Here is a 27044-nt window from a genome sequence, read left to right on the forward strand (position 1 = left end):
ATGTTGGGGCTTACTGACAGCTGTTTCCTCTAACAATTCTGCAGCTAAAATTCTCTGCAGTCTTTGAAAACAGAACTCTAACAAATTAAGGGAGAGAGAAATCTGATTCTTGGACAAGGTAGATAAAGAATGAAAATGGAAGGGAAATAAAGAATTGAAGGGTTATGAAACAAAAAATAAGTATCTAAATCCAATTTCCATGCCCAACACAGACACACAAGCGCATACTCTCACTCTCACGCAAATACATGGGAACACCACCACCTGCAAGTTCCCCTCCAAGTCACAAGCCATCCTGACTTGGAACTATATCGCCGTTCCTTCACTGTCGCTGGGCCAAAATCCTGGAGCTGCCTTCCTAACAGCACTGTGGGCATACCTACCCCAAATGGACTGCAGCGGTTCAAGAAGGCAGCTCACCACCACCTTCTCAAGGGCAATTAGGGATGGGCAATAAATGCTGGCCTGGCCAGCATCGCCCACATCCCATGAATGAATAAAAAAAAAAGACACAGTCTCACTCTGACAGTCTCTCTCTCTCATACACATGCACATTCTTACACATTTGCACTCTCGGGCACACTCTTGTCATACACATCCTACCCACACTCTCTTATCTACTTTCTCATAGACTCTCATGCACTCGCGCGCGCACACTATCTCTCGTGCTCTATTTTGTGCACATGCACCCTTCACTTCTTTCCAGTTTAGGAACTCGGGGAAGGGAATCACAGAGACATTTGGCCAGTCTTATCTGGCTTAGCTGTGGAGTGAAAGGAGTGAACCTTTCCGGGGGCAGGCATGCTTTCATTAACAGCTCAAACGTGTTGCCAATTAGATCAAACAAGGAATTGAACCGACAGCGTAAGCAGGCTGTATTCTGCTTTCCAAACCACGACTAAATATGAACGACTAAATTAAGGAGAAAATAGCATGGGAAAAAAATGAGAGAATTTATGATGCTTCAGTGATCAGTTTTGTTTTCACAAGCTGCGGCAGGAAACTGAATCCATTTTGTTTGGCAACAACAGGACGTTGTAGATTAGATTTGAGTCAGTTCTGAGAACTGAGTGCCCATTTTGCAACCACTCAAAGCTGCTGTTAAACATACGTTAATACATTTACTGTTGAAACTTGCAGGTTGCTATCAACTGAAACCAGCACTTGCCAATATTGTTTCCTGTGCTTATTCCAAAAGGCATATTTCTTTTACTGGGGTACATTTACATGTACATTGGGTACCCTCCAGTCCCTCACCCAGGTTCCCATTGTTAATACATGAACCTTGGCTGTGAATGTCTGCAGGCAATGAAGTCACGGTTGGAGCTGTAAGGGTCAAGTCCAGTTCTATCTATGCGAGTGTACTTTCCAACAGGGAGTTGCCAGCTGGGGATCGGAAGAGAGACGATTGAGTGGTTTATTCACCTCCCTTTACCCGTGGGGCACTAAAGCTAATTGTAGCTGCCCTAGCTGAGATAAGGTAACCCAGCACACACAAGATCAAACCTTGGCATCACGCTGGTTTGCAGGGCTCAGCTACTCACGGTAAACCAGGTGAGCATTCGGAGAAGCTCAGTAGTTTGTTTAATGATTCTCATTGACTGGTACTTTCTATTTTGCACCATCATCCCACTTAGAAACTTCCGATGTTCGAATATAAGCCATTGTCTTTCATATGTCATTGTGTTCAGTTGGTACTGTGTGTTGTATATGGTGGAGATTCCTTTGAAGCAGTCTGTTTTCTCCCCCCCCAATGTACTGGAGTAGAGTCCCATAAGCACCAGCTCTCCTCCTGCATCTCTGCATCTCACCCACCTGATCATTCATAGAGATATAGACATAGAAAATAGGAGCAGGAGTAGGCCATTCGGCCCTTCAAACCTGCTCCGCCATCCATTGTGATCATGGCTGATCATCCAACTCAGTAGCCGGTTCCTGCTTTCGCCCCATACCCTTTGATCCCTTTAGACCCAAGAGCTATATCTAACTCCTTTTTGAAAACATACAATGTTTTAGCCTCAACTACTTTCTGTGGTAGTGAATTCCACAGGTTCACCATTCTCTGGGTGAAGAAATTTCTCCTCATCTCAGTCCTGAAAGGTTTACCCCGTATCCTTAGATTATGACCCCCTTTATGTGTGAGTTTAGAAAGTGAGTGTCCCATTCAAATGTGGGAATGTCCTCACACCAAGACTAATCCTATTCCTGCCTGCTATCCACACACATTCTTTCCAGCAAGGGTCACGGGTGATCAGGTGCAGGACCCAGGCTGATTTCCCCTCTGACAGTGCACATTGACTCAGCCTAATTTTCCCATCCCACCCCATCCCCTCCAACACCCCGACTCAGAATGACTTCCCTCACCCACCTCCAACCCCAGCTGATTTCCTCCGTTTGCACCCCCCCTCCCACTGCCCCAGCCAGCTCCCCATCACAAACTCAAGGCAAATCATAGCATCCCCACACCCTTACTGCTATTCAAGCTGAGGTCCGCTAACTCCGCACCAACAATAGATTAAAACAGCACCCTTCCTTTGTTTGGCTGGCTCAGCTCCTAACACTGGACAATGCACTAACCAGCTGAGTTCTCAGTGGAGTTGTTGGCATAATGTTTAATTTAAATACAAGTTTGGTAGCATTTCAGCTTTAAAATGAAGTCAATCTAAATTGCTTTGTTGTAAGTCCAGACGCGGATCTAAGGCAGCAGAGGAATAAAGGTATCTCATTGAGGGTTGCAAGGGTGATTTGAGCACGAATCTCACTAATGACATTAATGAATCTGTATTGTGGCCTAATTAAGAAGCCTTAGCTGGGTCTGACAAAGAATCATGAATGGAAACATTACACTGATATGTTGAGGTTAAGGTTATAGTTGCACTTCGTGGCGATCAGGATGGAGAATACTGTTTGTGATCTGGAGTGATTATATTCTATTTGTACATGGGGAAACTGTGTTCTGAAACAAAATGATAATTCCAAGTGTACACAGAGATTTTTCTCTCCATTTCAGTTAACTGATTGGACTTGCTTTCAGCTCAGTTTAATCAGTCCGATTCATTTTCCCCATTGACGGAAGACTAGACATTGAAAGAGTTGTCCTGATCCAGAGGTACCATGTTCTTGTTCTGTTCTTTGGCCTCCTTGTCTCAAGAGACAATGGGTATGCGCCTGGAGGTGGTCAATGGTTTGTGAAGCAATGCCTGGAGTGGCTATAAAGGCCAATTCTAGAGTGACAGACTCTTCCACAGGTGCTGCAGATAAAATTGGTTGTCGGGGCTGTTGCACAGTTGGCTCTCTCCTTGCGCTTCTGTCTTTTTTCCTGCCAACTGCTAAGTCTCTTCGACTCGCCACACTTTAGCCTCGCCTTTATGGCTGCCCGCCAGCTCTGGCGATCGCTGGCAACTGACTTCCACGACTTGTGATCAGTGGCACAGGACTTCATGTCGCGTTTGCAGACGTCTTTAAAGTGGAGACATGGATGGCCGGTGGGTCTGATACCAGTGACGAGCTCGCAGTACAATGTGTCCTTGGGGATCCTGCCATCTTCCATGCAGCTCACATGGCCAAGCCATCCCAAGCGCCGCTGGCTCTGTTGGGTGTATATGCTGGGGATGTTGGCCGCCTCGAGAATTTCTGCGTTGGAGATATGGTCCTGCCACTTGATGCCAAGGATTCTCCAGAGGCAGCAAAGATGGAATGAATTGAGACGACGCTCTTGGCTATCATACGTTGTCCAGGCCTCGCTGCCGTAGAGCAAGGTACTGAGGACACAAGCTCGATACACTCGGACTTTTGTGTTCCGCGTCAGTGCGCCATTTTCCCACAGTCCAGTCTGGCCAGTTGGCCAGTCTGGACATAGCAGTGGAAGCCTTTCCCATGCGCTTGTTGATTTCTGCATCTAGAGACAGGTTACAGGTGATAGTTGAGCCTAGGTAGGTGAACTCTTGAACCACTTCCAGAGCGTGGTCGCCGATATTGATGGATGGAGCATTTCTGACATCCTGTCCCATGATCATTTTCTTGAGGCTGATGGTTAGGCCAAATTCGTTGCAGGCAGCCGCAATCCTGTTGATGAGTCTCTGTAGACACTCTTCAGTGTGAGATGTTAATGCAGCATCGTCAGCAAAGAAGAGTTCCCTGATGAGGACTTTCTGTACTTTGGTCTTTGCTCTTAGACGGGCAAGGTTGAACAACCTGCCCCCTGATCTTGTGTGGAGGAAAATTCCTTCTTCTGAAGACTTGAACGCATGTGAGAGCAGCAGGGAGAAGAAGATACCAAACTGTGTAGGTGCGAGAACACAGCCCTGTCTGATGAGGTGCCGCTATGCTGAATTGTGCCTTTCATATTGTCATGGAATGAGGTGATGATACTTAGTCGCTTTGGTGGACATCCGATCTTTTCTAGTAGTCTGAAGAGACCACGTCTGCTGACAAGGTCAAAGGCTTTGGTGAGATCTGTGAAAGCAACGTAGAGGGGCATCTGTTGTGCACGGCATTTCTCCTGTAGCTGGCGAAGGGAGAACAGCATGTCAATGGTGGATCTCTCTGCTCGAAAGCCACACTGTGCCTCAGGGTAGACACGCTCAGCCAGCTTCTGGAGCCTGTTTAAAGCGACTTGAGCGAAGACTTTCCCCACTATGCTGAGCAGGGAGATTCCACGGTAGTTGTTACAGTCACCGCAGTCAGCCATGTTCTTATAGAGGGTGATGATATTGGCATCGCGCATGTCCTGTGGTACTGCTCCCTCGTCCCAGCACATGCAAAGCAGTTCGTAGAGTGCTGAAAGTATAGCAGGCCATATACTCAACTAAATGCATTTTTATGTAATGTGGGAATTAATACTTCCCTGAAGGTGCAAGTCTTTTGTTGCAGGCTCATGGGATTGCAGTGATGATCAGAGAACATCAGTGAACTAAGCAGATTACGCGGGTAGTGATCAAAAGTAGTGTTCAAGGGCTATTCCGTGAAATGCTCAATTTGGGCAAGGGCATCATGTCTAAGAAGGACAGATCTAAAAATGCACAAAGTACTGTAGTTACTCAAACTTCTTGTTGGAACCTCATGGCGGCAGACAAAATTTCAATAGTCCTATGGAAGAATTTTGATCTAACTGCCCTGGACCTGTTAGTATATCAACACTCAAGGCGCCCCGTCTCACATTGAGGTGTAGTGGTCATTCATTAGCTTTAAATCCAGCTCACAGCCATTAAAATAACTTTGTAGGACATTTTGTTGCCCGTCTGGCAATGATGTATAGTATTTACAGCCCAGAAACAGGCCATTTGACCCAGTAGGTCCATGCTGGTGTTTATGCTCCACATGAGCCTCCTCCCATCTCTCTTCGTCCAACCTCTTGAACATAACCTTCTATTCCTTTCTCCTTCATGTGTTTAGCTAGCTTCCCTTAAATGCAGCTACACTAGTTGCCTCAACTGCTTCTTGTTGTAGCGAGTTCCACAGTCTAACCAAAGTTTTCATTAACCGGAACTATTACTGCTCAAATCTACGCATTATCATCTTCATGCCTAAAGTAATTGGAATTTTTTGACTAGAGGACAAAGGGCCACAGTGGGACAATGATGACGAAGAGGAGGTACTTAACCACACACATTTTGTTTTTAAATTGCATTTATGGAAAACCTTATCACATCCTCAGAACCTCCCAAAAAACTTTGGAACCAGATGATTATTTTTTGAAGTGAAGTCACTGCTGTTAGTTAGATAAATGCAGCAGCAAACTTGCTTACTCCCAGGTCCCACAAACAGCGAAGGAATAAATGATCAGATAATCTGTATGTTGGCGGTGGTGTTTGAAAGATGAACCTTGGCATGGGGTACTCCCTGCTCTGCTTCAAATAGTGCTGTGGGATTAGGACTGTTCATGTGGAGGATTTGTTGTGTGTTGTCCATCTTAATTTGGGTGAGCCCAGTCATCAGCTGGCACCTAAAAAGTCTGTTGCCAGTCAGTTGTCTTTTCAGCGTGTTAAAAGTCTGCAGCTCAAACTCACTGAAGTGCAACACAAAAATAAGGCAGCTACCGGCAATGACCGTCTTCAGATCAAACGCACCTGTCTTTGGTTCCCCTGGAACGTTACAGGTAGATCTCCATTATTCTAGAAAGCACACCTTGCAGATGAAGTCCACTCCCCAAGTGGGAAATGCTACTCTATGACCAGAAACACAAAAAGTCTTGGCAGCTGTGGAGTGTGATCTGTACCTTCGCTCATTAGACTAATAAGATCTTGTCACTCCTGAGCTACCCAGTTAGCTTCACTTTGTGGGAGATATTTATTGCCGCTCTGACATATCCTTTCTGCCTGTCTACCTGTTTGAAAAACAGGACTATTCCGACAAATGAGCTCAATTTCATTATTGTACAAGGCCTTCATAAATTTGCCCTGTTTATTAATTCCCGAGTCTGACATAAGTAGCAGCGACAGAGAGAAACCTAGAAAAATTAATATTGGTTCTTATTCATCACAGAAGACTTGACTGTGACGTATGTATGCACATACTGAAATGAAACAGCATGCAGGTATTGAGTGGAATTAATTGGCACAAAGATACCTGGATGTCTTTGGGACATTTGTAGAAGTGAGACTGATTTATTGTGCCTGAAGTGAAAGGCTGCAACCTGAGGGGACAATACTTTTTAACCCAATTAAAGGAGGTAACCTGCATTTATATGCAGAGCGGGAGCCTGTTTTGCCCATTGTGTGAGGACCTACACAATGTGACATGAGTGAACAGCAAAATATTTCAGATGCTATAAATCATCACCTGAAACACACAAGTTCCCAAACCAGAAATAGGCAGTAACCGAGGGGCTAAAAAGTGCGGAGATTAAGGATATTGATATCAGTCAAGAAAAAGTATTGGAGAAACTTGAGGGACTAAAATCTGAAAAGTCCCCGGGACCAGATGGCCTACATCCTAGGGTTCTAAAAGAGATAGCTGCAGAGATAGCCGATGTGCTGCTATAATTTTCCAGAATTCCTTAGATTCAGGAATGGTCCCATCAGATTGGAAGTTGGAAAATGTTACAGTGCTTTTCAAGAAAGGAGGTAGAGAGAAAACAGGGAACTACAGACCAGTTAGCCTAACATCAGTCGTTGGTAAGTTGCTGGAAACTATTATTAAGGAAGCCTTAACATTGCACTTGGAAAAGCATAGTATGATTCGAACAAGACAGTATGGTTTTGACAAAGGGAGATCCTGTTCGACAAATCTATAGAGTTTTTTGAGGATGTAACTAGTAGGGTAGATAAAGGGGAGCCGGGAGATGTAGTATACCTGAATTTTCAAAATGCATTCAATAAGGTGCCACATAAAAGATTAATAGGCAAGAAAAGGGCTCATGGTGTTGGGGGTAATATATTAGCGTGGATAGAGGATTGGTTAACAGTCAGGAAGCAGAGAGTGAGCATAAATGGGCTTTTTCAAGTTGGTAGGCAGTGAATAGTGGGGTACTGCAAGGATCGGTCCTGGGGCCTCAGCTATTTACACTCGATATTTATGACTTGGATGAAGAGCCAAAGAGTAATGTATCTTAAGTTTGCTGATGATACAAAGGTAGGTGGATAAGTAAGCTGAGGGGAGGATGTAGAGAGGCTGCAAAGAGATATCGACAGGTTAAGTGAGTGGGCAACAAGATGGCAAATGAAGTATAATGTAGGGAAGTGTGAAGTTGTTCACTTTGGTCATAAAAATAGAAAAGCAGAATATTTTTTAAAAAGGTGTGCAACTGTTAAGTGTTGATGTCCAGAGAGACTTGGGGAGTACTCGTACAAGGAACACACAAAGTTAACATGCAGGTGCAGCAGGCTATTAGGAAGGCAAATGGCATGTTGATCTTTATTGCAAGGGGATTGGAGTACAGGAATAAAGAAGTCTTACTGAAATTGTACAGGGCTTTGGTGAGACCGCACCTGGAATACTGTGTGCAGTTTTGATCTCCACATTTAAGAAAGGATATACTTGCACTGGAGGCAGTGCAGCGAACATTTACTAAATTGGTCCCTGGGATAAAGGGGTTGTTCTGTGATGAGAGCCTGAGTAAATTGGGCCTATATTCTCTGGAGTTTAGAAGAATGAGAGGTGATCTAATTGAGACATACAAGATTCTGAAAGGGCTTGATAGTGTAGAAGCTGAGAGAATGTTCCCACTGGGCAGGAAATCTAGAACACGGGGACACAGTCTCAGGATAAGGGGCCAATCATTCAGGACTGAGATGAGAAATTACTTCACTCAAAGGGTTGTGGATCTTTGGAATGCTCTACCCCACAGGGTTGTGGCTGCTCCATCATTGAATACATTTAAGGCTGGGATTGATAGATTTTAGGTCTCGCAGGGAATCAAAGGATTTGGGGAGTGGGCAGAAAAGTGGAATTGAAGCCATGATCATATTTCTTGTGTTCTTGTGAAACATTAACTCTGTTTCTCTCGCCACAGATGCTGCCTGACCTACTGAGTATTTCCAGCATTTTCTGTTTTTATTTCTCATTTAATTACTGTTTGTTCATGGCCAATATGGGAAGAGACTGCAAGATGCTGGCACATCATCAGAGAGCCACTGAGTGCAGTAACTTGAACCAGACAGGTTCATGTTGGTACCCGTCATCTCCACAAGACATTTTTAGTGGCAAGAGGGGACAATCTTTCTCCCTCTTGTGTTTACTGTGCTCAAAAAGGTGCCAGTATCTCAATTACTTAGCCCAAGCAGAGTTAACGTTTCAGGTCTTTTGTCAGAACTGGCAAAAGTTATAGGTGTAACAGATTTTAAGCAGGGGATGGGAAGGAAAGAACAAAATCTCCAAGGACACTTGAGTATTTTTGTGGCAAATAACTCCACTCAATACTTTCATGCTGTTTCATTTCTGTGGCCTCCTTTTGTGTTGTCGGGTACTAGGTGGATCAGGGGCTGAGAGGCGCAAAAGTGAGTTTCAAATGGGAACCTTTGTGGGTGTTGTCAGATGTGTTTTGAATTTATGGTTGGTACTCTTTAATTTTAACTTGCTACCACAAGCAGTTGTTTACATATAAAATATGCAAATTGTTCTCCGAACAGCAACGGCACAACCAGAAATAGCAGGCTCCAACTCTGCTTTTTCCCTGAGGCTTCTGCAAATGGCAATTAACTTTGATAAAGTTATGCTCTGTGCTCAGTTTTATTTCTGTTGAATCTTTATTTCAGAGGCTTTGGATTTGAAAATTTTTTCCAGTGATGTCACCAGACTCATTTAGTGCATGGATCATAAAATTATACAGCACAGAAAGAGGCCCTTCGGCCTATCTTACCTGTGACGGCTCTTTGAAAGAGCAATTCAATTAGTCCACTTCCCTCCCACCCCCTTACTCTTTCCCTATAGCCCTGCACATTTTTCCTTTTCAAGTATTTATCCAATTTCCAATTGGGTGTGTACTTGAAGACAATTGAATGTCCAAGCTTTTGCTTTCTCGGCCTGCATAGCTATGTGTACACTGAGACTCAGGTGGGGGGACATAGATATAGTGACCAATCTTCATGCCCCTGGCTACTTGTGTAGAGCAGAAGTGTAGCCCACTAGCCTCAGGGCACCTGAGTCTGTTCATTAGCAGCTGGGTCGCACCCCCTAGCGCTGGACCTTGTGCCAAGAACCAAGGATGGAAAAGAAAGACACGTTCATATAGCAACTTGCATGACCTCAAGTGCTGTGCAACCAATGACGCACTTTTGAAGTGTAGTCACTCTTGTAATGTAGAAAACGTGGCAACCATTTCCAGCAAACAGCAATGAGATAAATGACCAGACAATCTATTTTTAGTGATGTTAGTTGAGGGTAAATGTTGGCCAGGACACTTAGGTGAACTCCCTTGCTCTTCAAAATAGTGCCGTGGAATTGTTTACATCCACCTGAGGGGGCAATTGGGACCTCAGTTTGTCACATCCGAAAGATGGCACCTCTAACAGTGCAGCACTCCTTCAGTACTGCTCTTGGGAGTGGCAGCTTAGATTGTGTGCTCAAGTCTCTGGAGTGGGTCTTGAACCTACAACCTTCTGACTCAGAAAGTGCTACCCACTGAGCCATGGCTGACACAGCCAGCTGATCAAAGGATCCCAAGGGACTCCGGGACAATTGTCCTACGCCAATTACAAGCACAGGCCCAAATCCATCCCTTTACGAAAGCCCTGGAAATTTTGGAGCAAGCTGAAGGAGGTGGAATACAGATGTCGCTGGCCTTTGCTTCAAACTCCTGTTATTAATGCCTGGAAAATAAGTATTGCCCACGTGTTCCTAACAGAAAAATCAACCCCATCAAATTCAAAATCCATGTTTTCGTTCATTCCCGGATGCTAACAGATCTCGGTGTTCTGATTTAGGATTGATCTGCTAGTGAAACAGCAATGCTAAAAACCGAAGTGTCAGGCTCAGACAGTGGTGTCAACAATGAACATCGTGTTGGCCAATAAGCTGGACTCGCAGCAAACAGTATATTTTACAGCAAAGAAAGTCTGTTTACTCAGCAGAATCTGTTTAAACAGCTCATTACAGCAGTCTACAGAGTCTATTTAAAAGGAGTTCACACAAACTACAGCAAACAAAATTCATGATCAAAGCTACAGTAAAGACTCCCAATAAAAGCAGGGTGATTTCTCCAGCAAGTGCAATGAATGGAGGATAGTTACATAATACCAATTGTGTACGTAAAACCAATCCCAGCCACTAACAGCAGTGCCGTCTCCATGTGTGACTGACAGGGGAATCATCTCCTTTCTGGCCTGGAATAGTGGTGCCGCTACATGCATCTGCTAAAAGCAGTCCTTTCCAAACATCCAGCCCTGCAAAATTCAAATTAGAAATGTAAGTACAGATTGCATCGAGTGCCCGGGATTCGAGGAACAAATTGTCAAGCCTCGGGCTGCATGCAGCCCACGCATCATAGTTCAGAGATTTAGTGTACAAGCATCAGTAGGCATTGGAATAGAGAAAACTTAAGCTGATGCAAGTTGATTTTGTGCCAACACACTTCTGGTGTGATTCTTTTAATCTGTCACCTCTAGTGTTGCCAACCCTGCAGGAATGACCTGGAGTCTCCAGGAATGAGAGGTTAATCTCCTGGGCAGTACTGCATTCAACCCAAGAGAAAAAAAGTCATACGGGCATTAAAAAATACCTTTGTGGCCACAAAATTGGGCTCTAACGCTGCTAGTGACAGCGCTGTGGAAGCCCCGGAGGGCGAAAATGGCACAGGCCACACTTCCGGCCACCTCCGGTGCGGCCCACGTGGTTACCCTGTGCTGGCAAAGACGCGAGCACAGGCATGCCATGCGTAGGCCAGAAGCATCAAGAGAGGTCCTATCATGACATCATTCAATCGCTCTGGCTGATTTCATGTAAATTTCAGAAACTTAGATGTGCATGTGCACTGTATGCCCATGCTGATCGCTCACAGCTGAAGAGGTTCAGCAACGTGAGGGACGCCCCCTGGTTGGGGAATCTAGAACCAGGGGACAAAATTTCAAAATAAGGGGGAAGCCACTTAGGACAGAGATGAGGAGAAATGTCTTTACTCAGAGGGTTGTGAATCTTTGGAATTCTCTATCCCAGAGGGCTGTGGAAGCAGAGGTGACCGATTTCTAAATACAAATGACATCAGGGCATATAAGGATAGTGTGGGAAAAAGGCATTGAAGTGGATGATCAGCCATGATCTTATTGAATGGCAGGGTAGGCTCGATGGGCTGAATGACCTACTCCTGCTCTTTTGTTCCTGAAAACCAGAGGGTGACTGTTCTGGGACATTGTCATCAAGAGGATGCAGCCATTAGCAGCAGGAATCCAAAGGCCATCTAAAGAGGAAGAAAAGACAGGGAAGATGTATCCTGGACCCCTTTGCTCTGGATGAGCTGCCCAGGAGCACCTGTTCATGCTCCGGCTCCAATAGGATCATTTTCCTTTACCATCATGGACAGGCCATTAATTTCCCCGTCATTACATCCATCTGAGACGCCCCATCACAGAAGCCCCTTGGCCAACATCATACAATAAAAGCTGTCATCATTAACATCTTTATCGAACAACACATCCACTCTGCAAACGAAACTGAACTAGTCACCCCTGTGCATTCTGTTGGTGCGTGTCTTGCCGGAGCCTTTGCCTGACCTAGTGCTCATACACAGTGCTTCCCCCATGTGGCTGCAGCGTGGCTGGTGAAAGGCTGCATGTTTTCACTGGGGGAGACCGAAGGTGGCCTTGCAGGATATCCTCAAGTAGCTCTGAGCTTTGTGGGCAGGCTTTGGACTGCACCATCTTAGTATGGGCAGCAACAGTTTGGGTTGGCTGGCTGAGCGGCAACTGCAAGGGCACAGGTGGAGTGTTCCTAGTAATCATGAGAGCCAGCATTCCCTTTTGAGCACAGATCTGCAGCCATGGTGGCAGCAAGCATGGATCTTATGATGTCCATCTGAGTTTCCACAGCAGCGCTGTGGCATTGTGTGGCTTCTGGCTGCAGTGGAAACTGAGACAGCAGTCACCAGATGCTGCATCGCGGGTGGGTCCACAAGTGCTGAAATGCAGTTGGGCACCACTTCCACACTGGAAAGGATGGGTTCGAAGCTCTGCGTGGCGCCCTGTGCCATGTGGAGCCAGACTCCTCTGTCCTCTTTGACAGTGACCGGAAGCTGTTTGACGGGGTTGCCAATGCAGGAAGTTATCTCAGTGTGCATATTCATCAGCATTCTCCTGTATGCTGCCTCATCTGAGTCCACTGCAACAGATCCCGTCTGTGACCCTCCCCTCCATTGGGCTCGGGGTGAAGGTGTGCCTGGTCCCTGCCAATTCTCTGCTGCTCCATTCTGTTTTGTGCCCCCCTTGTCCTGCAAGAGGGAGAGCAGAATGTCTGTGATTATATTGCACTGTGTTTGGGTAATATGCCTACCATAGCCGAATAGCTAGAGCTCTGTGGAAGCAGTGAGAGGTGGATGTGAGGCTTAGCCATGTCTGCTCTGGTGCTCCATCTCCATTCTCTCTCTATTTGCAGCAGTGACAATCAGCAGGAGCCTTCTTTGATTCAGTGCAGCTTCCCTTTAAGAGCTGCAGGCTAACTCGAACACATGCCATCATCACACACTGTTTGATCCCCTGTTGTGCATGCCAGCCAGCTAACAGTGCTGGCCTATATGCAGAAATCATGTAAATAAGGAGACAGCACAAAGTTAGCCTCAACAGGAAGACGTGCGGGCAGATCACGATCTGTGACCCTGCACCTAAAAACGGGCCTTAACAAATTTTTCCCTGTGTTTTCTTTGAATTTTCTTTGATCACTTGAAGATGCCAGGCAGAATGTTGTTTAATCGGGCAGGCAGTTGTGATGGAACTAGTCAGCTCAAAGTGCCACCACCACTACAAGTACCAGTACTGACCTGTAATCACCAGTAGTGTTACCTTCATGTTATACAGCTTCAAATGCTTTCTGCAGACACGATCGCAGTTTACAAGAAGAGCCTGTTATTGTACTGCATGTTCTTCACTGTTCTAGTTGACATTAGATGAAAATGTCAAACGAACAAAACCTTTTGCTTCAATCAAATCCCAGCGGCATCTGAAAAGAAGTATCACAATGAGATGTAGAGAAATCCACAAGAGGTTTAGGCACACATTGCTGTCTACAAGTATTCGTGACAACAGGACTGGAATGAAGTAGATGAAGAAGGAGGAAGCCCGTGCAATATTGTGACTGTTTAAAAGACGCTATTGTGCATTTTTTTTTTGTGAACAGCATTGATTCTGTAACAATAAGTACTCAATTGGCTTCAGTCTCTGTGGGTTAGGGAGGGGAAACTAGCCGGAATTCTCATTCCTGATCTAATTAACCCTGCTGCAAGTGTACAGTATCAGCATCAGTTGATCACAGTATTGGGCTAGACTGTGGAATCTCTTATTGGCACTTGCTGTCCAGGGCTTACCCATGAAGTACAGGCACTGGAGCAAGGTAGCAGAAATTCATTGGAGCTATAGCACCTCAATGACCAGAAGCTACAAGAGAGGATGGACACAAGTTACCTAGCAAATAGTAATACCAAACTGCTGCATGTGATCAGGTACTGCAGATCTTTGTGTTTTCATTCTGTTTGGCCTCGTATTTAAATAAACAGCATGGACCCATAACAGCCTCAGCACACCAATTTATTTGGATTCAAAGTAAAAGGCTTTCAAATGCCCTGACTTATCCTTGGTTTAGAGAAGGTGATCTAGCCACATTAATGAGCAGTGCTTGTTAGCAGGCACGTACATGATTTCCTAATGTGCATTTTGCAACAGCAAGAGAGGATTTCAATTCCTGAGCTTCCTAATGTTGGTAAGTGCACTGACTAAGTGTAGTGTTGAACTGTGCAGACCAGAGATGTCCCAGGTTCAATCTCTCAATCCCACAACCATTCAAAGCTGACCTCAGCCAAGCAGCAGTAGACATGCTACAATTGACCACTGCAGCTCCGGGCTATAAATGGGCCACGGTCCTGGTTGCTGGTCTTTTTCCTGTAAAACAAAAAAAAAATGTGGGTGTCTGATGAGGATAAGTTCAGATTTGGCTCTGATGCTCTCCATAGTCGGAACAGTCTGCGGACCTTCATTATGCGCGAAGAATTGTCATTTGGGCAAGGAGTTAGAACCATATCCCAGCACCATTCAGTGCCATCAGGAGAGATGGAGATACATCCTTATTTAAATCTGATTCTACATTGCCCTAAGTGGCTGACATCCCCTCCACTGATCTCATGGTAACTCAACGGTTGAATGTATACTCGAGAATGGGTCAGCATCACTTAAAAAGTATTGAAAATAGTTACAAATCTACTTGCACGAGGTTTTAATGAAATTTTAATTGCTTGTTTGATTTGTTGTTTGAAGGCAATCCTCCAGATGCTTACTTTCATGGTTTTTTCTACCTTTTTTCAGTTAGTAAGTAAGAGTTCATTTACAGCCCTACTGGTTTGATTCAGTCACGTTATCGTCTGCCTTCGAATGTGACACTGACTCTCCATCAGCAGTAGCGTGATCTAGTGCTACAAGCCAAGGCTGCTGCTATTTGTCCCCATCCCGTGCTCTGCCTCCTCAGGCCCTGTGCGATCATGAGATCTGAATGCACTCAGCCAGCAATATCTATTTCAGTCTATTAAATATAGCTACACTTGCCCGTCTCATGATGCAACGCAGTCTGCCCTCCTCTTTTCTCACTTCCCTCTCTCCCCTCCATCCCCTACCCTGCATGTGCTCAGAGGCTGATGTTGTGCAGTTGTTTAGCATTGCTGGTCTGCTGCTGGTCTGCACATAGCCGTTTTGTTTGTCTCTCTGTGCCTGTCCAACTCGAGCCTATTTATTATGCATGAGTCATATCTGTAAGATTCAGATCTTGATCGATAGAAAACGTTAGTGCAGTTAAATGTTTTATTGATTGAAATGTTAATCCAGGCAAGTAGGACAGTATAGCGGGAGTAAATTAGTTAATTGTAGCATTAGATACACGATATATCAAATCTATAATGTGATTATTTTAACTCAGTCATGTCAGTCTAATAAGCCATAGAAATTTGATCAATTGTTTTTAAATATATTTTTCTTAATATTTCTCATAAGATGTTCCCTGTTTTTGCTGCATAGCTTCTGAGAGAATTTTAAATTTTGCTTTTTTGGGGGGTTTACCTTGAAACTTAAAAGTAGTAGCAAGTAAAAACAAAGTGTTAAGATTTGAAATGTACAGGTTTAACATTATTGAACCATGAAAGAATCATAAACTAAAAGTAGAAAATGCTGGAAATACATAGCAGAGCAATCAACATCTGAAAGAGGAAGATTAATGGCGTTTTTATCAGAACCCTACACTGTCAGTCTGGGACTGTCCCACCGTGGAACTTGCCAGCAAAAAAGGGGAGGATCTTACAATGGATAACATCTGGGTACCTAGCAACCAAGCACCTTCCTCAATAAAGCAACTTCTCAAAATTGGCCCACTGGTTAAACCCAAGCGGGGTAATTCTGTTCCTTGTACCATAGTGTAAAACAGGTGGTAGTGAGTCCGCAGCGCAGTTCACATCTCTCCCCATTTTAATTTCCATTGACTTTAACTATCAGGAAATATGTAAAACAGGCTGCTGACTCGCTATCAGCTAATTTACACTAACACAAGGTCAAGAAGCGACATATCAGCTTCTACATAATATCTTAATCCAAGATAATGCCCACCTGAATGTGCACTGGCAGTGGTTCCCTGTTTAAAAGTATTTTAGAATACTTTACATATATCTTTTGTGTTTTTTTTTGTCTGATTGTAAACATGACACAATATACATCCTGGTTACAGAATACTCAGTTTTCTTTTGGATTTTTAACCCTGTTTAAGTCCTCTACATGCTTTCTGAATGCATATTCTGGGATCTAGATGATGGGCAGGCAACTGTAGACATGCTTGTCCTCCAGCAGGGTATCACTGTTGGGTAAATTACATGCCTTGCTGCAACAACAATTAATTCACACACTTCCAATCCATTCACAAGCAAATTGCTTCATCAGTGATCCCCAGGGGAGGATAGGAAGACTGTGTATCCACTTAAGGAACAGACGCATGTATAAGCAAGTAGGATAATTCCATTCTGTACACAGAGGGAGTGACAGGTTTATAAAATGCAGCCAGTTTACATATTAACAGTCAGCTTCAAGTGACTTTTCGATGTGGGTTTGGATATAAGATCACCTCACGGATTTAATTTCACACAGTATGAACAAGAATAACTGCAAACAGTGTAAATGCTTTGTAATGCTGGTAAAGTCCTAAATTAAAGGCAATCCAACATGGGAAAGTTTTAAACTTTACCAACATTTAAAGAAAAAAAATCACTCCGGTTCCTGGATGGGAGAGGTATGGAGGTAACAGCAAAACCCAGCAGGAGTACCTGCAGTAAAACTGCACACTGAGCAGGATATACACAGGCAGTGTAGGCAGCATCTACAAACGAGAAATTAGCCAAAAATAAATCCAGTTAAGCCAGTGCGTTGCTGGGCTCGATTGCAGCTTACTTTCACTGTGATCCCATAAAGGCTTTATCTGAAAGATTGAGTAGGTTTGATACCATCAGGAATCATCAATTAATCTCATCTTGTTAGAGAAGAAGTAAATGCTGACCTGTTTTAGTTGCACTCAATTACAAGACCTGCATTTCATTTATTCCCATTCATAAGAATTTATTTTTTAAATTGTACGTCCTATTACTATTTCATTAGCACTTCTCCAAACAGCTAATAAAAATACAGCTCTAAAACCTTTTAGTCTCTTGCTCAGTGCAGTTTTAGCTAAAATACAAAACTGAAAAGAAATCCTGATTAAACAACCTGCATTTGTATAACACCTTTAACATAGCGAAACAGCCCAAGGCACCTCACAGGAGCTTAATCAGACAAAATTTAACAATGAGTCACATAAGGTGGTACGAGGACAGGTAACTGAAAGCTTGGACAAAGAGGTAGATTTCCAAGCGCATTAAACTCTGATACAGTTCTACAAAGGACAGCTTAGATTGGCAGGTGAAGGGCTGCTTCGGTGTGTGGTTGTTGAGTCTAATGATGTGAGGTACTGTACCGTCTCATTAGTGCATCTGTTTTGAGTCCTTGTAAAACTTTGGCCCTGTGTTGCTGTTAATTATCTTCTTTCTTGCACCCCCCTGTAGGTTCGGTGCATGCCACGTCAATCGCAGCCTCAAGAGTGGAGCAAGCGCTGTCTGAGGTGGCCTCATCCTTGCACAGCAGTATGCCGAAGCAGGGGCCAATGCACCCCTGGATGACCCTGGCCCAGATCTGGTTGCATGCAGGTTAACATGCGGTGATTCTGCACCGCTATTTTGATTTCTATTTTGTGAGGTTAAAATGATGCAAAGCGACATTCCAACACACACTTTTTTCAAAATATGAGAATTTTCTGTAAAATCCTCCAGCATTGCTGGTGGTGCATCCTGTTAAGTCAGAAGATATGGGGCTGAACTTTACGTGCGGATGTGCCATCCCTGAGCCCCCTTAGGGGCTCATTTAAATAAGAGGAGGCGGAGTGGCTGCCCCCAGTGACATAGAGGGGGTGGCCGCTGTGTCCCCAGCAACGGTGTCGGGTGCCACTGCGCAGGCACTGGCGCCATTTTTAAAGGGCTTTAAGCCCTTAACACGGATTTAAATTTATAATGGAACATTGGTGCCAATTTTTATTAAATCAACACTTATGTTTTATGTTCTGGAGGCCCTTCCCCAACCCCACAATGGTCTTTTAATTGGCCCTAATTGACAAAAAACACTTTATTCCCTAACTGAACTACCCCCCCCAACCTGCAATCATTTGCCCTTCAACCCTTCCCACCATTCACAAAACCGATAAAAAATTGATTTCCCCACTCCCCCACTCCCCCACCCCTCCTGCCCTGAGAATTTTAGACCTCCCCCTCCCCACCAGATTCTCACCTCGAAACTCCGTATGGAGTTCCGAAGGCGTGCGAGGGACAAACGGCGGCCATAAAACCGGTGTGGGATGGCTGCCGCCTGCAGGTAAGCTTATTAGCATCTCATTTCGGTTCATTTGAATATGCTGATGAAGGGCCTGCTGTCAGGCAACCGGGGTGGCCGCACCGAGGTCCCTCCGCTGCCGGTAATATGCGGCAGGCCTCTCTTGACGTCGCAGGTCGAGGCAGACATCTCCCCGCAGAATTTTACCGGCCCCTGCACCACGACCCATGGCTTCGAGGGGCGGGTAAAATTCAGCCCATGCAGTTTTACAATGACACAAGCTTTTGACCATGTATTGCACAATGTGCATTAACTGAAGCTTGCATTTATATGGTGCCTTTAATGTTGAAAAGCTTCACAAATTGCTTCACAGAGGCGCAAGGAGAAACAAACACCAAGCTAGTGGTTAAGTGGTATATTTTAAGGAGGATCTTAAGGAGAGTGAGGTGGAGAATCAGAGAGGTTTAGTGAAGGAAATAAAGAATGGGGAAACTAGGAGGCTGAAAGGAAGGTAGTGGGTGCACAGGTTTGGGAGGAACAGATAGTTCTGGGGATTAGGGACAGTGGTGTTGTAAAGTTGGTGAATGTTTTAGAGATGAGGAGCGGCAAAGCAATGGAGGGATTTAAAAGCAAGTTAAGCGCTTTAAATTTCAATTATTGGGGAATCAAGATTTCATCTAGGTCAGTTAGGGCAGGAGTAGTGAATAAACTAGACTTAATGAAGGAAAAGACAGGGCAGCAGAACTTTGGATAATTTGAAGTTTCCAAACTTCAAGGTTGGGAGGCCAGTCAGGCAAACATAGGAATAATTGAATCTGTAGGTGACAAAGGCACGGATAAGAATTTAGCAGCTGATAGGCTGTGGCAGGTTTGGAGGTGGGTGATAGGAAGTAGAGGTAGATGGTCTTTGTAATGGACAGAATGAGAGGTCAGCTGGACTTCGTATACGGTGCTGAGATTGCAGTCTGGTTCAGCCTATGATAGAACCGGTAGGGTGATGGAATTGGTGTCAAGCAGGAACTGAATATGATAGCTTTGGTTTTCCCACAGTTTAACTGGAGGAAATTGCAGCTCATCGAAGACTGGATGTTTGATAGCTTAGAGGGAGTGAAGGTGTCCAGAGAGGTAGAGTTGAGTGCCATCAGCGTATATGTTGAAGCTGACTACATGTCTGTGGATGATGATGCTGGGGGGCATCAAGTAGATGCAGATGAGAGGAGGTCCAAAGATAGATTCTTGGGCAAAGGGGTTCCTGAGGTGACAATAGAGAGTTGGGAAGAGAAGCCATTTCTTCCAATGCTCTGGATAAAATTGGATAGGTAAGAGTGGTATCAAGTGAGGGCAGTCCCAGCGGGCTGTACAGCAGAGGGGAAGTATTGGAGGAGGATGGTGTGATTGAGGCTCCAGAGAGGACAAGGTGAAGATAATGTACCACAGTTATTTAAAAAAAAAGTTGTTTATGTCTTTAGCTAGAGCTGTTTGGTTCTGTGGGAAACCTATTTGAACAGATTCAGATGAGTGCAGGAAAGGTGGACATCTGGAAAGCAACAGCATGATGAAAGGTCTTGGAGAGAATTAAATTCTGTGATGCTGTGTATATTTGCATATAGCGTATTATTTGATGAGAGGAGGGTTAGAATAAATCAGACAGTTTCTACAGGAGTAAACACTAGAGAGTGGTTGATGTATTTATCAAAAAAAAATCCAGGTTCCAATGCTCAAGATTTGTTCTAAAAATGTGAAAAATTATTTTGTTTCAAAAATCAGTGTTGCAAAATGGACAAAATGGTTGGAAACTGCTTATGATGCCAAATTTGTTTATCTGTTCCTAAAATTGTCAGCAGAAAGGGGTATGTGAAAATAAAGTCAAGCCAAGATAACTGAGCTGGTACTAAGGGAATTCTGCTTGTCAGAAGTGCTATCTTTCAAATAAAATATTAAATCAAGGCTCCATCTACTTTCTCAGGTAGATGTGAAAGTTTCCATGACACTATTCTGACTGACATTATCTCTCAACCAAGACCACTGAAACAGATTATCATTTTTAACATTTCCAATTCTGACCACCACATCGATTGCAGCCTCAAGAATGGAGCATGCACTGTCACAGGTCATTGACTTGAAATATTAACTCTTTCTCCACCGAAGCTTCCACACCTGCTCAGTATTTCCAGAAGTTGTGTTTATATCAGATTTCCAGCGGTCGCAGTATTTTGCTCTTATAGACATTTGTCTCCTTGCTGTTGTGGGACCTTGCAGAGTTCACATTGGTTGCTGCATTTGCCTACAAAATGACAGTGACTACACTTCAAAAGTAATTTATTAGCTACTTTAGGATACAAGTGGGCTTATTTAGCATATTGGTACAAATGCACTATAAATGAAGAATGTGGGAGAGCATGCCAGGAGCAGCACCAGGTATACCTAAAAATGAGATGTCAGCCTGGTGAAGCTACAACACAGGACTACATGGATGCCAAACAGCGGAAGCAGCATGCGGTAGACAGAGCTAAGCGATCCCACAACCGTCGGATCAGATCAAAGATCTGCAGTGCTGCCATATCCAGCCTTGAATAGTGTGGACAATTAAACAACTAACGGGAAGAGGAGGCTACAAATATCCCATTCTCAATGATGGGGGAGCCCAGCACATCAGTGCAAAAGGAAAGACTGAAGCATTTTGGACCATCTTCAGCCAGAAATACCAAATGGATGATCCATCTTGGCCTCCTCCTGGGGTCCCCAGTATCACAGATGCCAGACTTCAGCCAATCCAGTTCACTCCATGTGATATCAAGAAACGGCTGAAGACACTGGATACTGCAAGGCTATGGCCCCTGATAGCATTCTGTCAACAGTACTGAAGACTTATGCTCCATAACTAGCCACGCCTCTAGCCAAGCTGAACCAGTACAGCTACAACACAGGCATCTACCCGACAATGTGGAAAATTGCCCAGGTATGTCCTATCCACGAAAACCAGGGAAAATCCAATCCGGCCATTTACCATCCCATCAGTCTACTCTCGATCATCAGCAAACTGATGGAAGGTGTCGCTGACAGTGCTATCAAGCACCACTTAAACAGCAATAACCTGCTCACCGATACTCCTTTTTTAAAAATTCATTCATGGGATGTGGGTGACGCTGGCCAGGCCAGCATTTATTGCCCATCCCTCATTGCCCTTGAGAAGGTGGTGGTGAGCTGCCTTCTTGAACCGCTGCAGTCCATGTGGGGTAGGTACACCCACAGTGCTGTTAGGAAGGGAGTTCCAGGATTTTGACCCAGCGACAGTGAAGTCAGGATGGTGTGTGACTTGGAGGGGAACCTGCAAGTGGTGGTGTTCCCATGCATTTGCTGCCCTTGTCCTTCTAGTTGGTAGAGGTCGTGGGTTTGGAAGGTGCTGTCTAAGGAGCCTTGGTGCGTTGCTGCAGTGCATCTTGTAGATGGTGCACACTGCTGCCACTGTGCGTCGGTGGTGGAGGGAGTGAATGTTTGTAGATGGGGTGCCAATCAATCGGGCTGCTTTAACCTGCAAAGTGTCAAGCTTCTTGAGTGTTGGAGTTGCACCCATCCAAGAAAGTGGAGAGTATTCCATCACGCTCCTGACTTGTGCCTTGTAGATGGTGGACAGGCTTTGGGGAGTCAGGAGGTGAGTCACTTGCCGCAGAATTCCTAGCTAAAGTCATGAGGTTGACCTGATTACAGCCTTGGGCCAGACATGGACAAAGGAGCTGAACTCAAGGTGAGATGAGAGTGTTTACCCTAGATATCAAGGCAGTATTTGACTGAGTATGGCAACAAGGGGCCCTAACAAAACTGGAGTCAGTGGGAATCAGTTGAAAACTCTTCACTGGTTGGAGTCGTACCTTGCACAAAGGAAGATGGTTGTGGTTGTTGGAGATCAATCATCTCAACTCCTGCAATGATGTTCTGGAGCTTCTCAGGGTAGTGTCTCAGGCCCAACCATCTTCAGCTGCTTCATTAATGACCTTTCCTCCATCATAAGTTCAGAAGTGGTGTTGTTCACTGATGATTGCACAGTGTTCAGTACCATTCACAATTCCTCAGATGTTGAAGCAATCTGTGCTAATATACAGCAAGACATGGGCAACTTCAGGCTTGGGCTGATAAGTGGCAAGTAAAATTCGTACCACACAAGTGTCAGGCAATGGCAATCACCAATCAGAGAGAAGGAAACCATCTTCTCTTGACATTCAATGGCATTACCATCACTGAATCCCACACTAACAACATCCTGGGGGTTACCATTGACCAGAAACTGAACTGGAGCAGCCATATAAATACCGTGGCTACAAGAACAGGTCAAAGGCTAGGAATCCTGCGGTGAGTAACTCACCTCCTGACTCCCTAAAGCTTGTCCACCTTTTACAAGGCACAAGTCAGGAGTGTGATGGAATACTCTCCACTTGCCTGGATGGGTGCAGCTCCAACAACACTCAAGAATCTTGACACTTTCCCGGATAAAGCAGCCCGCTTGATTGGCACCCCATCTACAAACATTCACTCCCTCCACCACCGACGCACAGTGGCAGCAGTGTGTACCATCTACATGATGCACTGCAGCAATGCACCAAGGCTCCTTAGACAGCACCTTCCAAACCCACGACCTCTACCACCTAGAAGGACAAGGGCAGCAGATGCATGAGAGCACCACCACCTGCAAGTTCCCCTCCAAGCCACACACCATCCTGACTTGGAACTATATTGTTGTTCCTTCATTGTCGCTGGGTCAAAATCCTAGAACTCCCTTCCTAACACACTGTGGGTGTACCTACCCCACATGGACTGCAGTGGTTCAAGAAGGCAGCTCACCACCACCTTCTCAAGGGCAACTAGGGATGGGCAATAAATGCAGGCCTAGCCAGCGATGTCCATATCCCAGAAACAAATAAAAAAAAATTAGGGTAGATGAAGGGAATTATGAGAGAAGCTTTTCTGGAGGAATTTAGAACAAGGGGGCACAATCTTAAAATTAGAATGAAATCATTTAGGAGTGAAATCAGGAAGCATTTTTTTACAGACAAATCTGGTGGAAAATAGTGGATATCCGGAACTCATTTCTTCCAAAATGCTGTTGATGCGGGGGGTCATTTGAAAATGTCAAGACTGAGATTGATTTTTTAATTATTCAGTAACAAGGGGAGAACAACACATTGTTCTACTGAACTTCAACTCCACAAAATGTTACAATAGCCTGGAGCACTGCAAGTTTCCGATCTTGTTGTCTATTGTAGAGCAAAAGCCTCTTCCAATCGTAGTGTCAGTCACCCAGGGTTGTTTGTTGGACTTCCTAGGAAACTTTTAGCATCTCTAGCTCACTTCCTTACCTGCGAAGAGAAAGAATTTTTTTTAAATTCAGTTGTTGAATTGGAAAGGTTGTTGTTTTGCAACCAAAAGACATCCAGCACTGAGATAGTTAAATAATCAACTTGAACATACGGAGGAAGTAAACACCTTCTGATCAGTGTTCATGCAGATAATTTCTGTGAAACTCTGGCAGCTCCCAGCTCACCGAGATTTTAGTTTCCTGTATGTGAAAGATGATGTATTCATCAACGAACATTTAAATATCAACCAAAAATACTTTCTTCAGTCCCATTGTGGAGTGAGTCATAATTCTGCACTTGAAATACAGAATAAATCTGGAAGTGAAGTATTTTACTGGGAAATAAGCCAACATGTGCTTCCAAATCTCTGTGTCCTCGCCCGCCCCCGCCATTTGTAGCCTCATAACAGCCCTCTGAGATCATTGCTCCTCCAATTCTGGCCTTTTGTGCATACCAGAATTTCTACCTCATCCAATTCCATATCCTACTCCATCCAATCACATCATAGTCAGTCTGATTGAGCAGCCTTGGCGAGCACTTTAGTATCAGCAGAAGCCAAATAGGGTGGCTTCAGTATTGCGAGTTTTGAGCTGAAGGTTATTTTGGCTCATACAGGACTTGAAATCAGACAGGTAGTTGAGCGCTGTGACAGTCATGGCACAAAGAGTGCAGATGAAAGCTAGGTGTCAGCATGTAAGTGGACAGTGACTCCTTGTTTGCGTATGATGTTGTCAAGGGACAACAAAAACATAGTAAAACATCCCAAGGTGCTTCACAGGGGCCTAATCAAATGAAATTTGACACCAAGCCACATGAGATATTACGGCAGATGCTTGGTCACAGAGGTAGGTATTAAGGAGCATCTTAAAGGAGGGGAGAAGTTTAGGGAGGAAATTTGCATAGCTTAGGGCCCAGGCAGGTGAAAGTACGGCCACGAATAGTGGAGCAATTAAATTAAAAGCAAAATACTGCAGATGCTGGAAATCTGAAATAAAAACAAGAAATGCTGGAACCACTCAGCAGGTCTGGCAGCATCTGTGGAAAGAGAAGCAGAGTTAACGTTCCGGGTCAGTGACCCTTCTTCGGAACCCGGAGCAATTAAATTTGGGGTTGCTCAAGAGGGCAAAGGAGATCATGGATACAAACTGGGTCACAATTCAGACACAGGAAGAGGTCATTGTAGGAGATATAATGACTGCATTAAAACTGGAAGTAACTATGAGAGTGCAGTGACACAGTGGTGGTCCATGGAGGAGAGCAGTGGGAGAGAATGGAATGGTCTGTTTTATCTAAGGGAATAGAGAGATTGAGATGGAATATCTAACATGTCAATTGTAACTTTGACTATGGTGGTTTTGCTGTTGGTCCAGGACACAAACTAGATTGGAGAGGAGGCAAGATATATGAAGGCACAGTCTCAAGATGGAGTGTGGAAAGGCAGTAGAGGTTTAACTGTTTTACGTAGATGATGATTATATGGAATGAACTGCCAAGGTACCAGGTGAAACATTTGATAGCTGAGTATCATGGAATACGGTACTTGCTAAACACTGGGTCTTGACAATTGGACCATAATGGGCTTTTCTGGCCCTGTAGATTTCAGTGTAATAGTTTGTAATTACATGATGCCAACCTTGTCCTTTAGTAGATTGTAGGATGAAGGAGAGATAGAATTCCACACCTTCGAGATCCAGGGAAAGAATGGGTTGGAGCAGGAGTTAATGCAGTGAGTCCTCATTTCCATTGTAGAGCACGGACGCCAATAACAGTGCCTCTACCACTACGCCTCCTCTCTGAGAGATCAGCTAACTCAACCCAAACACTGAGGATAGCCGACACATTTGATAATGTATTCAGATGTACATTTCCATGGAGAAACACTTCACATGCTGCTATTTTAGTAATACGTATGTTTTCAGTTCTCTCAGGGCAGCTCGTCTCTTTTACAAAAGCAAAATACTTCAGATGCTGGAAATCTGAAATAAACAAAACAATTGCTGCAAGTACTCAGCAGGTCAGGCAGCATCTGTGGAAAAAGAAACAGTTAATATTTCAGATTGATGACTTTTTGTCAGAACTTGGAAGGTTATCAACCTGAAGCGTTAACTCCGTTTCTCTCTCCACGGATGCTACCTGACCTGCTGAATATTTCCAACATTTCTGTTTTTATTTCAGCCCATCTCTCTTGTCTCTTTATTAATTCCTTAATGCCATTAAGGATAACTTCTAAATTTGCTGAGCCAATTCCATGGAGCTTACATCTTCACATCTGCTATCACTATGCATTGATTTTTATCCTGCTCCCTAGCACAGAAATATTGAGGCAAGTTGTATCCCTACCGCTGCCCAAAAGGGAGACCCACCATCTCAACGCCATAATGTGGGTCCTTCCTCTCACCTAGCTCAGTGCCACACTATGCACTGTCATTAGGGAAGCTTATACCAGCATTTGTTCAAGACTTAACACTGTTAATGTTATTCTCCAATCTCACAGCTTCCCACATCAGTTCCAATCACAGATTGAAAGATACAGGAATCACTAGTATCAAATGACACATTTTCTTGCCTACTCTGGGAGAATACTAGCCAGTTTGTATATCTGCTGGCAAAAAAAGACTTGCATTTATACACTGCCATTCACAACCTCAGAACACTGATGTAATATAGGAAAAGCGACAGCCAATTTGCACGCAACAAGATCCCATGAACAGCAGTGAGGTAAATGAGTTGATCTGTTCTAGTGATGTTGGTTGAGAGAGAAATATTGACCAGGACAATGGGAAGAATGCCCCTACTCTTCTTTGGGATCTTTAATGTCCATCTGGGAGGGTATAGGCGAGCTCGGTCTAATGTCTCATCCAAAAGATTACCCCTCTGACTTGCTCAGTACTACACTGGGAGTGTCAGCCTAGATTTTTGTGCTCAGGTCACTGGAGTGGGGCTTGACCTTTCAACCTTCTGACTCAGCGTCAAGCGTGCTATCACTCCTTGAATAGAACCCAATGGCATAACATCTCATAGAGAGATACAGCACTGAAACAGGCCCTTCGGCCCACCAAGTCTGTGCCGACCAACAACCACCCATTTATACTAATCCTACATTAATCCCATATTCCCTACCACATCCCCACCATTCTCCTACCACCTACCTACACTAGGGGCAATTTCCAATGGCCAA

The 27044-nt window shown here is 44.4% G+C and overlaps 1 protein-coding gene across 2 annotated transcripts in view; it reads left to right on the forward strand.

The window, feature by feature from the left end:
• ttc7b (tetratricopeptide repeat domain 7B) overlaps positions 1-27044 on the forward strand; it is a 358122-nt gene that overhangs the window by 213451 nt on the left and 117627 nt on the right. For both annotated transcript variants that reach the window (XM_068038566.1, XM_068038567.1), the window contains exon 18: positions 17699-17839. In XM_068038566.1, the coding sequence (XP_067894667.1) occupies positions 17699-17839 (141 nt within the window). The remainder of the gene's footprint in view (positions 1-17698; positions 17840-27044) is intronic.

Source organism: Heterodontus francisci, chromosome 9 (assembly GCF_036365525.1).
Source record: "Heterodontus francisci isolate sHetFra1 chromosome 9, sHetFra1.hap1, whole genome shotgun sequence".
In the NCBI taxonomy this organism is placed as follows: domain Eukaryota; kingdom Metazoa; phylum Chordata; class Chondrichthyes; order Heterodontiformes; family Heterodontidae; genus Heterodontus; species Heterodontus francisci.